Source organism: Aulonocara stuartgranti (assembly GCF_965226115.1).
Source record: "Aulonocara stuartgranti genome assembly, chromosome: 14".
NCBI lineage: Eukaryota > Metazoa > Chordata > Actinopteri > Cichliformes > Cichlidae > Aulonocara > Aulonocara stuartgranti.
In genome coordinates, this window is record NC_138950.1 from 26,349,308 (window position 1) to 26,362,060 (window position 12,753).

At 40.7% G+C, this 12,753-nt stretch overlaps 1 protein-coding gene across 1 annotated transcript in view; it reads right to left on the reverse strand.

Moving 5' to 3' along the window:
- Positions 1-3,892: 3,892 nt before the first annotated feature.
- Positions 3,893-12,753, reverse strand: part of LOC309687632 (uncharacterized protein) — a gene marked incomplete at its 3' end in the record, with an annotated part of 28,769 nt that continues 19,908 nt past the window's right edge. Inside the window, exons 3-4 of the mRNA XM_082502729.1 lie at positions 4,161-4,517; positions 3,893-3,983 (exon numbers count right to left, since the gene is read on the reverse strand). Coding sequence (XP_082358855.1) covers positions 3,893-3,983; positions 4,161-4,517 — 448 coding nt within the window. The remainder of the gene's footprint in view (positions 3,984-4,160; positions 4,518-12,753) is intronic.

The window sequence follows — 12,753 nt, forward strand, 5'->3', positions numbered from 1 at the left end:
AATAACAAAAAATGTTAGTCCCTGGCTTCAATAAGGAAGACCAGTACATAAAATAGATTCTTAATAATGTGCATCCTCCCTGTAGAGCATGAAGATATTGTTTTGAAGAGTTCAATATGCCTACGTGGCCTGCTGCTATATGTAGACTGTATGACAGGGTTTTTAAAATGAACAGTCAATTGCTTTTGTCTGACCCCATCAAGCAGTTAATGCGCAGTTGATGATTACCACCGATAATAACATTTTCAGTAGAACATTCAATCTTTTTTTTGTCTGTCTACTTTTGATTGCCCTGCTGTAATTTTTTATACTCAAAGCACAGTGTGTCATTGAATCAATATTATTGATGTCAACAGCAGAATATCACAATCTCTAGACAACCGTCTTGCAAAATCTATACAACTTGCTAATTGGTTTATTACCATTTTATCTGTTAGTAAAATCTTTTAAATGACAAGTGTTCAGATGCAAAGGCAGACGTAAAGGCTGTAGGAGGCCTGACGAGGAGACAAAAACACAGATGGAAGGACTGAGTCAGGAAAAGTGTGCGTTAGAGTGATGTACTTTATAATGCTAAATGGAGTTGGGAGACTGTCAATCTACAGCCAGACTGCTTGATGGAAATAACACTTGGACTTTATTGTAGTCCTAAAAGAGAAGTGTTGCCTCCTAAATCATTTATCATTGTTGCTGTTTTAAAACTTTGGGGATAGCTACCCGACTTTGCCAAAGATTTATATCTCTTGAGGGATTAAATATGTCTTCAGGTGAGTGTGAGGACACAAACTGGTGCAGGTGCATGCTCTTTTAGTTAACTTATGTTGCCAAACACTGTGCCAAACAGGGATTTTTTTTTACTTGTCTAGTACGCCTGTACTATACTATAATATATATTCAAACTTCTCTTTGACCAAACTGTTAAAGTACTTGCTGGATTCTCAAGGTAGTTGTTCCCTTTTCTTCAGTCTCTCTTAAAAAAAAAATCTTGTTTTTATCTTTAATAACTACTTTCTAGCCTGTGCTGTTTTTCAGATTTTGAGCCTGCTTCTTTGTTTTCTCACCCTCTTCAGGTTTACTTTTTCAAATGGAAATTTACTTTCTCTTTATGTTTATATTCCTCAGTGGTCTCTGAATCCACTTTGACCTTATTCTGAAGGAGAAATCATGCTAAATCGCAAATAAAGTTTTAGTTACCAAAGCCATCAAATAGAAGATTGCTTCAAGGCCTTTAAGATTTATATGTGATTCATCTTTCATTACATTCACTTACTTTAACTCTCAAGACTGACTTTGTAAGGGTCTCATCAGAAACACTGTAAAGTGAATAAGATGCTCAATGGGAGCGTTACACGGGTTCAACTTAGCACATTGTGTGGTTTTGCTGAGTGTACTGTATGATGGTGGTGATGTAACCTTTAACTCTTTAATTGCTGTCTCACTGCTTTGGGCCTCTTCTTGTTTCTTCATTTAAAGGAATATATGCAGGTCATGGGTGTGGAAAGCTGACCAACAGTTTTTCTGAGATACAGAAAAAAGACTTGAGATACAGAAAAATATATAATAATTAAATTATTCTAGAAAAAAGTACTGCAGTTTGAGAAAACTTTACTTCAGTTAATCTTGTCTAACCTCACTTTGCACCACATGGAAAGATTTCATTATGTCAGATATCAATCCAAAATGTAATAACCCCACTTTTTGATGACTGGAGTTGCTCTGTTGCTCTGATAAATAGATAATGACATTTTCAGCTCATACTCATTTAGGCGCCTAAAATATGTGCATAATTTGAAACTTGTAATTGCCCCAAGTGAAAATTAAACATAGTGAGTAATGGACACATTGGTAGTTTTGACATTTAACAAATATAGCGCTGACACTTTTTTCTTTCTTGTCCAATGAAATGAATGAATATCCTCCATCAAAGGTCAGATTCAGTTACAGAAAACAGCACCACTGGAGCATGCAGGGATTCAATAAGTGCATGGCTTTCTTTTTCTTTCGTATCTCTCCTTTCCCCCCATGCTTGTGTGGCCCTGAAAATGCTATAGATAACTCAGCGTAACTCCAGTCCCGCAGTTAGAAAAAGCTATGCCAGTCAGTCAAATGAAAACCTGTGACATCTTGAATGTGATTCAACATGCCTAGGCAATGGGAACACTGTACTGTTGAATAGTTAGACATCTGGTATAAGAAATTATAGCGTAACTTGGCACAAAAAATGCTCTTGCAAATTCAATTCAAAAAGCAATTCTTTTCTTGTCTAAATAGGCATGTGGGGATCTAGCAACAGGAAACTATATGTCAAACACTTCAAATTTAAGAGACAATATACTCTATGCTACATTTTATTTGACATTTTATTTTCACATCTGTCATTTTCTGTGGAAGCAAATGATTTTCAACAAAAACAGACAGCTATACCCAGTAAAATATAGCATTAAATGGAAAGACACTCAGCATTATGCAAACAAATAAATATCTTTAGAATATGTTCCAAGTACAGTGACAGAAAGAAAGTGAAATATTACCTATAACTGTTCTGTTGAACTCCCGAATTAATCCACAGAGGATTTATCTAGATCAGCAAGTTATTTTGACTGTGGTGCTGATTAGATGCATGTTATCCCACTTGTAGCTCAAAACCAATAAGGCCTTCAAACAAAATAATGGATAACTAAAGGTTCTGGAGAAGTTTAATCTGCAATAAACTTGGTAAGGGAGAAAAGTGCACATGTGTGCTTGTGTGTCTAAATTATTATTCAGCTAACATGAATACTTCCATTCAACTTGTGTCTTTTTCCAGCACATAATAAAGGAAATGAAATTCTGAATATTCCAGGTTTTTTTTTTTCTAAGTATCTCTGTTCACGTTCAACTGTTTATTTCAATCTGTATGTATGCATGCTTTTTCTTGGCCAGTGCATTTGTGTGTGTGTGTGTGTGTGTGTGTGTGTGTGTGTGTGTGTGTGTGTGTGTGTGTGTGTGTGTGAACTCTGGCACAGTAGTCAGTGTTAGCACAGCTGTCCAATCCAAAGAGACACAAGAGGCGGGACACAGGTGTCACATCCACAGCAAACCACATCCATAATTAGTGGACTGTGTTTACCACTTTGGCAATGGGTGCCAAGTGACTGACTCTGTGTATCATTTACTGTGTTTGTGGCTGTGTGTGTAAGTTTCTGTATGTGAAAGGAAACAGTGAGTATGCAAAAGTTAGTTGTCAGATTTTTTTTATTTTTTATTTTGTATGAAAACTCATTTAGATAAACATCTGTTTGCAAGACAGAACTGAGAAGAAAACACATCTAAACACAAACATAGGAATACTTTTTTTTTTCACTTAAAACAACCAATGCAAACACAGAGCTTCTACTCTAATTAAAAGACCCATAAGTCTATCTGAGGAATGACTGTCGCTAACATCAAACTATATATTGCAGCTCATTCCAGTAGCACCACTGACATTTTTATGATACTCCCTGGAAGTCCTGTTCTGACCCGAGCACTTCAGCATCTGCACTGTGTGCTGGATCACTTCCAGTGTGTCAGAACAGCGAGCGTTCAACTTGAATTTCAATTTGGAGAAGAGGGCAAAGTTGTAAGAGCCAAATCTGCCAAGCAGGGCTGATGGTAAAGGAACAATTGTGTTGATGTGGCCAAAAAAACAAAATGCGCGTTTTGAATGCGCTGCGTTCCAGCACACGATGGCAATGACTTGGTTGTAATTGGAAACCCAGCTCTCATCACCACTGATTATGTTCAACATAAAACTTTATCAGTTTCAAAGAGAAGTTATTTTTTGTTTGTTTTTTGTGTGCAAGTCTCAGGTTTATAGACACACACGTGTAAGTGATCTGAATGGAACTTCCAGGGGGCAAGTGCAGCAGATTCACAGAAAGTGATCTGTAGGTGCACAAAAAAGTATTAAAAGTATGATCTGCTCTGCCCCTGGACACTGGATAAAAGACAGGCTGCAGGTCCTGTAATGAAAAGGCAGAGGTTAATGACTTTCACTTTTCTTTTCTTAAAATGTGTTCCTTATGTTGTTGTAGCCAACTGTGTGATCGGTTTCAAAATTTAGAAAATAACATGTTCATGTCATGGCCTGGCAGTGGTTGCCTTCATCTTCCTTTCTTTAGACTCCATTCTTCTCTTACCCTCTCCCTTTCTCCTGCCTTCTCTTAGGTGAACAAAACTCCCTTATCCGGTGAGGTCCGCCTTGCTGTGGGCTTTCCAACCAGCTGCTGTTTGCTCCACCTGCACGCACCTGCTGATCATTTGCCAAGTTCTTGCAACTGATAATGGCAGCCTTAACCTTAGTGTGTTTCCTGTCATAATTATCTTGCCTCTCTGTCTCCGACTCCTTGTTTCCTTGTGGTGCATCTCTGGACTCCCATTTGGATGCATTGGATTCTCTCTGCTTGTTTTCACTCTCAGATTCATGCTTTGGAAAGAGAGCTCGCCTGCCTCCCCCCTCGCCACCATATTTTCCATTATTGTTACTCACCAGCTCCCTGTAAAAAGAAGCCTAGAGTGTTTTGTATGTAACTCAGCAAATTCTTTGTGTGAAATAAATTACCTTAAACTTTGGCTTGCTTCTGGGTTTGCGTTTAAATCCTCATGGTTACTGATCTGTTGTAGTGAGCACACTTTTCTTTTTGTTACACCTCAGCACAGCCAAAACAAAACATTATCCTTCATGTTTCACCTCTGCAATGATAATAAATAAGTATAATTTAAAAAAAAATAAATAAAAAATTGGAATCTTTGAACACACTCAAGGGGAAAAAACCCACAAAATGAACAAGGAATTCAACATAATAGTAAGAAAGATTTTAACTCTAGACATGCTGTACAAAACAAGATGGTTATGGTTGATATGCTGATGTGAACAGCTCGGCTTTGAGCTGAGATTTAAACGGTGTCTAGTTAACACAGCTAAAGTGGTCAGAAGTCTCAGAGATGAGGTGTACAGCGGTTGAAGTCTCTGGCACCCTCTGAAATGAGGAGCAGTCAGGAGAGTAGCTGTCCTTGTGGAAAGCAGAGCATAGGAAAGGGTGTGAGAACGAAGGAGACTTGAGAGATAGTGAGAAGCAGAAGCTTGTACTGGATGCACAGGAGAATGGAAAGTCAGTGATACTGGATGACAAGAGGTGTAATATGATCGGTAGACTTAGAGCGGGTGATGATCCGTGCTGCAGAGATCTGTAAAATTCAGAGCCGATTAAGAAGATCTTTTGGGAAACCAGAGAGAATGGCATTACAGTAATCTAAACATGAAGTGTCAAGACCAGGGCATGAACCAGAACTTGGATGCTGCGTTGAGTAAGAAAAGGACATAGTCTTAAAATATTACGTAGATGGAAGTAGGCTGAACATGAGACACTGTTCGTGTGATCATTAAAAGGCAAGATAATTCCAAGACTTTGACACTAGGGGAGGTATGGACTGGACGACCAAAATGCTGTATTAAATTAAGATGTGTTATTAATTGTGTTGTTTTTTTGGTGGATTCTAAAAAATATCCTACCTTTAAGATCTATGTTGAAATAGTCTAAATCCTTCATAAAACTAAAACTGAATGTTAAATAGTTATTTTATTCATTAGTACTCATATTTAGAAAAAACCCCACAAGAAAACAACCACTTCACAAGAATTAATATCATTCCCCCTGATGCTACAGTTACAGGATGGTGCCACGTCTTCTGGTGGTTCTAGGGGGTTGGACATTTTGGCAGTTCTAGCGCTAAGCCAACAAGATTACTGCCCCCTTGATGTTTGGAGGTCTAATCGTGTTGCTATGATTATTACTTAAGGGGCTATTAGCATCCCAGTCACAGGCAGCAATGCCAGGGAAATATTTAGACGTTGCTCCAGGCTATGATTTTATCTCCAGAGTATAATTAGTGGCTAAAGTTTGTCATGGAAAGATGGTCCTTGGGGTAGATTGCGCCTACTACGTTATCATTATTATAGACCGTTGTCCTTGTGGTTTTTGTTAATACTTGTCCCCTGAGGCCACTGATGAAGTATCTCACTACATAAAGTTCATAATGCATTCAGGTAATAGAAAACCTGCTCTTCTGAGAGAGTTGAAATTAATATGTAGAATACTATATAAGTTATTATTAAGGGATAGCAGTCTTTACATCCATTTCTTCTGAAACATTATCTTCACATTTTATATTTAATTGGGTATATGCATAGAACAATGTTACCAGTTTGCCAAGGATTTATTTAAAATATCAACGCCTGCTTTAAAATAAAAGAAACATATTCTTACCTCACTCTGCCATTTTTACACATCCAGTGCGTATGCGCCAACCAGCGTGCAGCCTGTTACAGTCGCTCCTGCTTTTTCTCTTAGTTTAGCTCTTTTTTCTTACGTATTCTTTTTTTCTGACTTGTATTTTCATCCGTTCATTATCTTTTACTCAATCATGTGGATTGAGAGAGTTTTTGTTCTTCTGGTGGCCGTGGAACTGTTACTTTTATCAAGGAACGGGACCGCAGCACATCTCCTACACTCACGGACTGTTTACTCCAGAGATCAGCTGATCGCCCTGATGCCGGCCGGCTCGCTGGCCAGGCCCGCAGAAGTACCAGCTGAAATTTGGAGTAAAACACATCGGGGATGCAGAGGTCAAGGACAGAAGAGAAGAAAGAAGAAGACGGGGAGACAGCGGAGGCTCGAAGCGAGGAGGAGGTATAAACCGTGTCTGCCGTCTATCGTAATGGGAAATGTGCGATCGTTATCGAATAAAATCGACGAGCTCTCAGCACTGGTACGGAGTCAGAGGGAATACCGAGAGTGTAGCCTGATGTGTTTCACCGAATCATGGATGCACCAGGACATTCCCGATGAGAATGCTTCCGTGGAAGGTTTCCACACTGTTTGGGCGGACAGGGACAGCATCGCTAGCGGTAACCGGAAAGGAGGTGGGCTTGCTGTTTTAGTTAACAACCGGTGGTGTAACCCTGCCAACTTAACAATCAAAGAAAGGATATGTTGCCCGGACATTGAACTGTGTGCTGTTGGACTCAGGCCATATTATACCCAGGGAATTCTCTCACGTCATCTTGGTGGTTGTTTATGTTCCTCCCTCTGCTAACCCCACAGCTGCATGTGACACTATCCACTCTGCCATAGCTCGGTTACAGACTCAGCACCCGAGTGCCTTTATTGTGATCTCGGGTGACTTCAACCATGTATCACTGGACAGTACACTAACAACATTCATATGTGGACTGTCCCACCAGGGGAGAAAAAATTCTAGACCTACTGTATGCTAATGTCAAGGATGCATACAGCTCCTCCTCCCTCCCCCCACTTGGTAGGTCAGATCATAACCTGATTCACCTCACCCCCCGCTATGTGCCAATTGTGAGGAGGGAACCTGTGACCACGAGGACTGTTAGGAGGTGGTCAGAGGAGGCCTTAGCGGAACTGCAGGGCTGTTTCAAGGTGACCAACTGGGAAACACTCTGTGAGCCTCACGCCGAGGACATCAATGGGCTTACTGAGTGTATCACAGATTACATAACTTTCTGCACCGACTCCATTGTTCCAGCTCAGACTGTTCATTGCTACCCAAATAACAAGCCGTGGATGACTAAGGGCATCAAAGCCCTCCTCAACAACAAGAAGAGGGCTTTCAGAGGGGGCAATAAAGAGGAGGTGAGGAAGGTCCAGGTGTTACTAAAGGACAAGATCAGAGAGGCTAAGGACAATTACAGGAGGAAGCTGGAGTGGAAACTCCAGCAGAACAGCATGAGAGAGGTGTGGAGGGGCATGAAGACCATCACTGGATTCAGGCCAACCAACAGCAGGGGAGCTGAGGGAGGTGAGAATAGAGCCGACGAGTTGAATCTGTTTTTCAATAGATTCGACACCACAGTGTCTGCTCACACCCCCACAACCTCACCTGTAGTCAGCCTGGAATCCAGAGCCACACCACTGTGCCAGCCTCTCTCTTCACATGTTGCCTCCTGTGAGATTCCTGACACCCCTCCCCCACCCATCACCTTCACTCAATACCAGGTTGAGATGCAAATGAGGAGACTTCACTCAGGCAAGTTTGCTGGACCAGACGGAGTGAGTCCCCTCGTCCTCAAGACCTGTGCCCCCCAGCTGTGTGGAGTCTTTCATAAGCTGTTTATGCTGAGTCTGAGTCTGCAGAGGGTACCAGTGATGTGGAAGACATCATGCCTCGTCCCTGTACCAAAGACGCCACGTCCCAGTGGCCCCCACGATTACAGGCCTGTGGCACTGACCTCCCACATCATGAAGACCCTGGAAAGGCTCATCCTGGACCAGCTGCGACCCATAGTAAGACCACATCTGAATCCCCTTCAGTTCACTTATCAGCCTCGTCTCGGAACTGAGGATGCCATCATCTACCTGCTCAATCGTGTCTACACCCATCTGGACCAGCCGGCGAGCACTGTGAGGGTCATGTTTTTTGACTTTTCTAGTGCTTTCAATACCATCAGGCCGACCCTCCTGGGTGATAAGTTAGCAGCAATGCAGGTGGATGCTTCTCTGGTGTCCTGGATTGTTGATTACCTGACAGGAAAACCACAATATGTACGTCTCCCACAGTGTGTGTCTGACAAGGTGATCAGCAACACAAGGGCACCACAGGGGACTGTCCTCTCCCCCTTCCTCTTCACCCTCTACACCACAGACTTTGACAATAAACTGGACTGGGCTAAAAACACCACAGCACTTTACAGGAAGGGCCAGAGTCGTCTCTATTTTTTGAGGCGACTGAGGTCCTTCAACATCTGCCAGAAAATGCTCAGGATTTTCTACGAGTCTGTTGTGGCCAGTGCGATTCTATATGCTGTTGCATGCTGGGGGAGCAGGCTGAGGGTAGCAGATGCCAACAGACTCAATAAACTAATCCGTAAGGCCAGCAATGTTGTGGGGATGGAGCTGGACTCCCTCAAGGTGGTGTCGGAGAGGCGGACGCTGTCCAAGATAAAGACAATGTTGGATAACACCTCCCACCCACTCCATGACATGCTGGTCAGTCACAGGAGCACGTTCAGCGAGAGACTGAGATTACCGAAAAGCACCACTGAACGACACAGGAAATCTTTCCTGCCTGTGGCCATCTCCCTGTACAACGCATCCACTTAACACACTGGTTACTGCTACAACTACACACGTTTCTTTTCCAGCTATTTATTAATGAGTGACTTATATGTGTGTGTGTGTGTATATATATATATATATATATATATATATATATATATGTATGTGTATATATATATTGTACTATTCTTAGTTAGCGTATTGTCTGTCTTGTTAATGTTGGTTTATGTTGGTTTATAATGGAGCACTGTAACAAAAAATTATTTCCCCCAGGGATCAATAAAGTATTCTGATTCTGATTCTGCCATTCTTCCCCTGGTACATTGAGTCTACTAGATTTGCTTCGGCAACTATTCACTGACCTCATCGTGACCGCAGACGCTCAGACGTTTCCTCTTCTGCTCACAATCGGCAGTTATCTCTTTCCTCTCTTCTTATTGTGGAATGTTCTGATGCTCAATTCACCTCTCCTCACCAACAGGTGTCACATCACAATGAACTGCAGGGAATTGAGTCCAGAGATTGGTGGGACAGAGATGGAAGGACTGCAGCTGTGTGAGTGTGGATACAAATAGTGTCAAAGCGTACCCAGTGGGGGTGGTGTATATGCTTGTGGTGTTTCTAGAGGTCTATATGTGTGGGCTTACGTGTATGTTGCAAAGTGTGAAATGCTGATGGATGTGTGTCAGAGTTTGTGTGAAGTGAAGGCTATGCAAACGGTTTTTCATATTATAACCACATTTAAACCCCCTGCCTCCCAAACCCCGCTGAGACAAATGGAAATTTAGACCAACCACTTCAGAAAGCTGATTTTTCTACCCCGTTGCCTGTTCTCACTCTCTCTGGCTGCAGCTAACAAGGCAATTGACAGGGCAATATGAGCACCATTTTCATTCTGGCATTTCCTAATGTTAAACACCAGAGTAATCAACAAGCTGCCTGCCTTCCTGTCTGTGTCCCTCGCTTTCTGTCTCCTCTCTGAACCGATGCCTGCTTGCTTGTGCGGTCTCTGGCCACGTTCATTTAATGCATCCATATTGGATTTCCTAATGCCTACAGCCAACCAAATGTCTTATGCTGCTTGCATCTTTACTGCTTTCGTTACAGACAAGTCCAATTTGTGTTTGTATGTGTCTGCATACCTGCTTGCGTAAGAGGGAAAGAAAATGTCACTGTTTTTTTTTTGCCAGACTTTACCCTTGTTAAAATTGCTATAAATTACTAACTGAAAAACACATACATGTGTGTGTGTGTAGTAATTTTATAATACTTTTTAAAACATTTGGAAAGTTGGAAAGAACAAATGTGTCTGTTTGGTTTAACTTTATAGCTTAATTTAATTTTAATGTCAATTTTCACATTTCAAAACTCGGAATGCCTTTGAACTACACAATTTACATTTAATTCCGCTACCCCTTCCTCTGGGTCAAACAAAATAACACGACATTATTAGACCAACATTTTTACAGTGTATGCTCATTCACAGTCCTTCCCTTTTTGGTGATTTATTTGGTGCTGTTTATCACGTTGTTTATCCCCACTAATTACTGAGATTCAGGATTTGGAGGTATTTGTAATTCCAATGTGAATTTTTTCTTCTCTGCCTGCCAGACTGTCAACTCATCTGACGTTTGACATCTGTAAAAATGAAGCATCAAGAGTCCTCATAAAATTGCTAAAAGCCGCTCATCTATGGACATTTTTCTCTCTTTTGATGGTTTGTAGATTAGACCGGGAGTATGTTATTAATGAGCGAGATTACAACCAGCCGTTGCTAACCGGATTACGGTTTAATACAGCTCAATTTTCCTGTGCTATACCAGCTCTAGCTCCTTTTCTCATCCCTCTGTCTCTTTAGTTCCTTCCTTCTCTTCTCATCTTTGGACTTTCTGTTCATTAGCTATGTGCTCTAGTGTTACACATGCATCTGTTTGTGAGATTTTGATTGTTTTTCACTGACGACATCAGGTTTCAGGCCTGAGGACACACGTACGATTTTGAGAACAATGTGTCAACGCTGAGTTAATGATGGATAATAAAAAATATGCTAATGGGCCAGCAGGAGGTAGACAATGAGTGTTCCACCATCAGACGTGGAGAGAAGTTTAAAGAACCCTGTTTTGACAACTTAATTACTTCTAGCTGGGATATTACTTTGAGTTTTACTGATTAACCCCATTAAAAGAGACACACAAAACCAAAGACGGCACAAGAGTGTAGAAAGAATGAGGAGATTGTTTCGAGCAGCTTTTGTAGTTGGTAGACAGGGAGAGGCGCTTACTTCCACCAGAAATGAAATGAAGAGAACTGACATGAAAGCAGGGTGAAACAAAAGCAATGACAGTGACTGTAAAAAGAGTTTGAGGTGGTAAAAAAAGCTGACAGTCAGGGGATGGAAGCAGTACTTATGTTTGTATCTGTAGCATTCTGCTTTGTCACTAAATGGGGATGCCCTTCCTCTCTTCATTTACTATATAACCGTCTCTCACTGTCTTTTCCTTGTGTAGTACTACCTCTTTCTTTAATTGTTACAATACTACAGCCTCTGTTTCTCTTTTCTGTTTTTTCTCTTTTTTTCAGCTCTCTTTGCTGCAGTAGCAGGGACTATAGCAGTGGTTTACAGAAACACCAGGCCTAACACGAGTCTTAAGTGACCAGAAGCAAAGAAAATCACACATGGAGGTGGTGCAGTTATCCTCATATTTGGCTAATATTTTTCTCGGGTCTTTTCCCCTTATGTTTTACACCCCTGCATTTGTAGAGAGCCTTCCTTCTTGTATGACTTTAATCGGGGCTTTATTTTTAAAGATGGGTCCACTAGTGGCACTTCTCATGTTTAAGAACGTTTAATTGGCCTTAAAATATTGGTAAATAGGTTGTTTAGTTGATGTATAATGGGGGAGGGTTAAATGTAGGCTGAGTACACAATTGGATATCTAGTGGTAGAATTAGTAACTATGTAATAATAATAATAATAATAATACTAATAATAATAATAAAACTCTCCCTCTCATTTACTGAGTAATGAAAGGTGAAAAACATGCAATCAAAAACACTGTTGTTGCGAAAATGACACACTTCTCTGGAGAGTCAAGCAGATGAGGAGTTGTATGTGGTGACTGTGATATTTTGTCAGATGTATTGGTAAAATCAGAGATTGCAATAGTAGAAGAGCATTTTTCCCTCCAATGATGTTCTGGATTCCAATGACAGATAAGATGACTGAAAACTGATCTGGTATCATTCAATCATAATCAATGTGAACAGCCAATATAGCCTCCTCACAAAAAGACAGATGGTCACCAAATTGGACCATAAAGAAAGCAGCACATGCATTACAAAGATAAAGTAGGACAAATTTAGAAAAATTATGCAGTATGATGGAAAAAAATAACAGCAAGTATTTTTTTGCAGACACAAAAAATACTTGAGTCTGCAAACTCAAGCTGGCTATTTACATAGAATTTAATTCATTATAACCAAGTATAAGGGCAGTTTGAAATAGAATAATCTGTTGCATTTACTTGTGAAAAAAATACTGTAGCTAGATAGCCCTTAAATCGTGTGTCCAAAGATTACAGAAATTAAAGGAGAAAAAAACAAGAGAAACTGTGAAGGTTAGTTTGGAAATGGAAAAAAAGACAAAAGA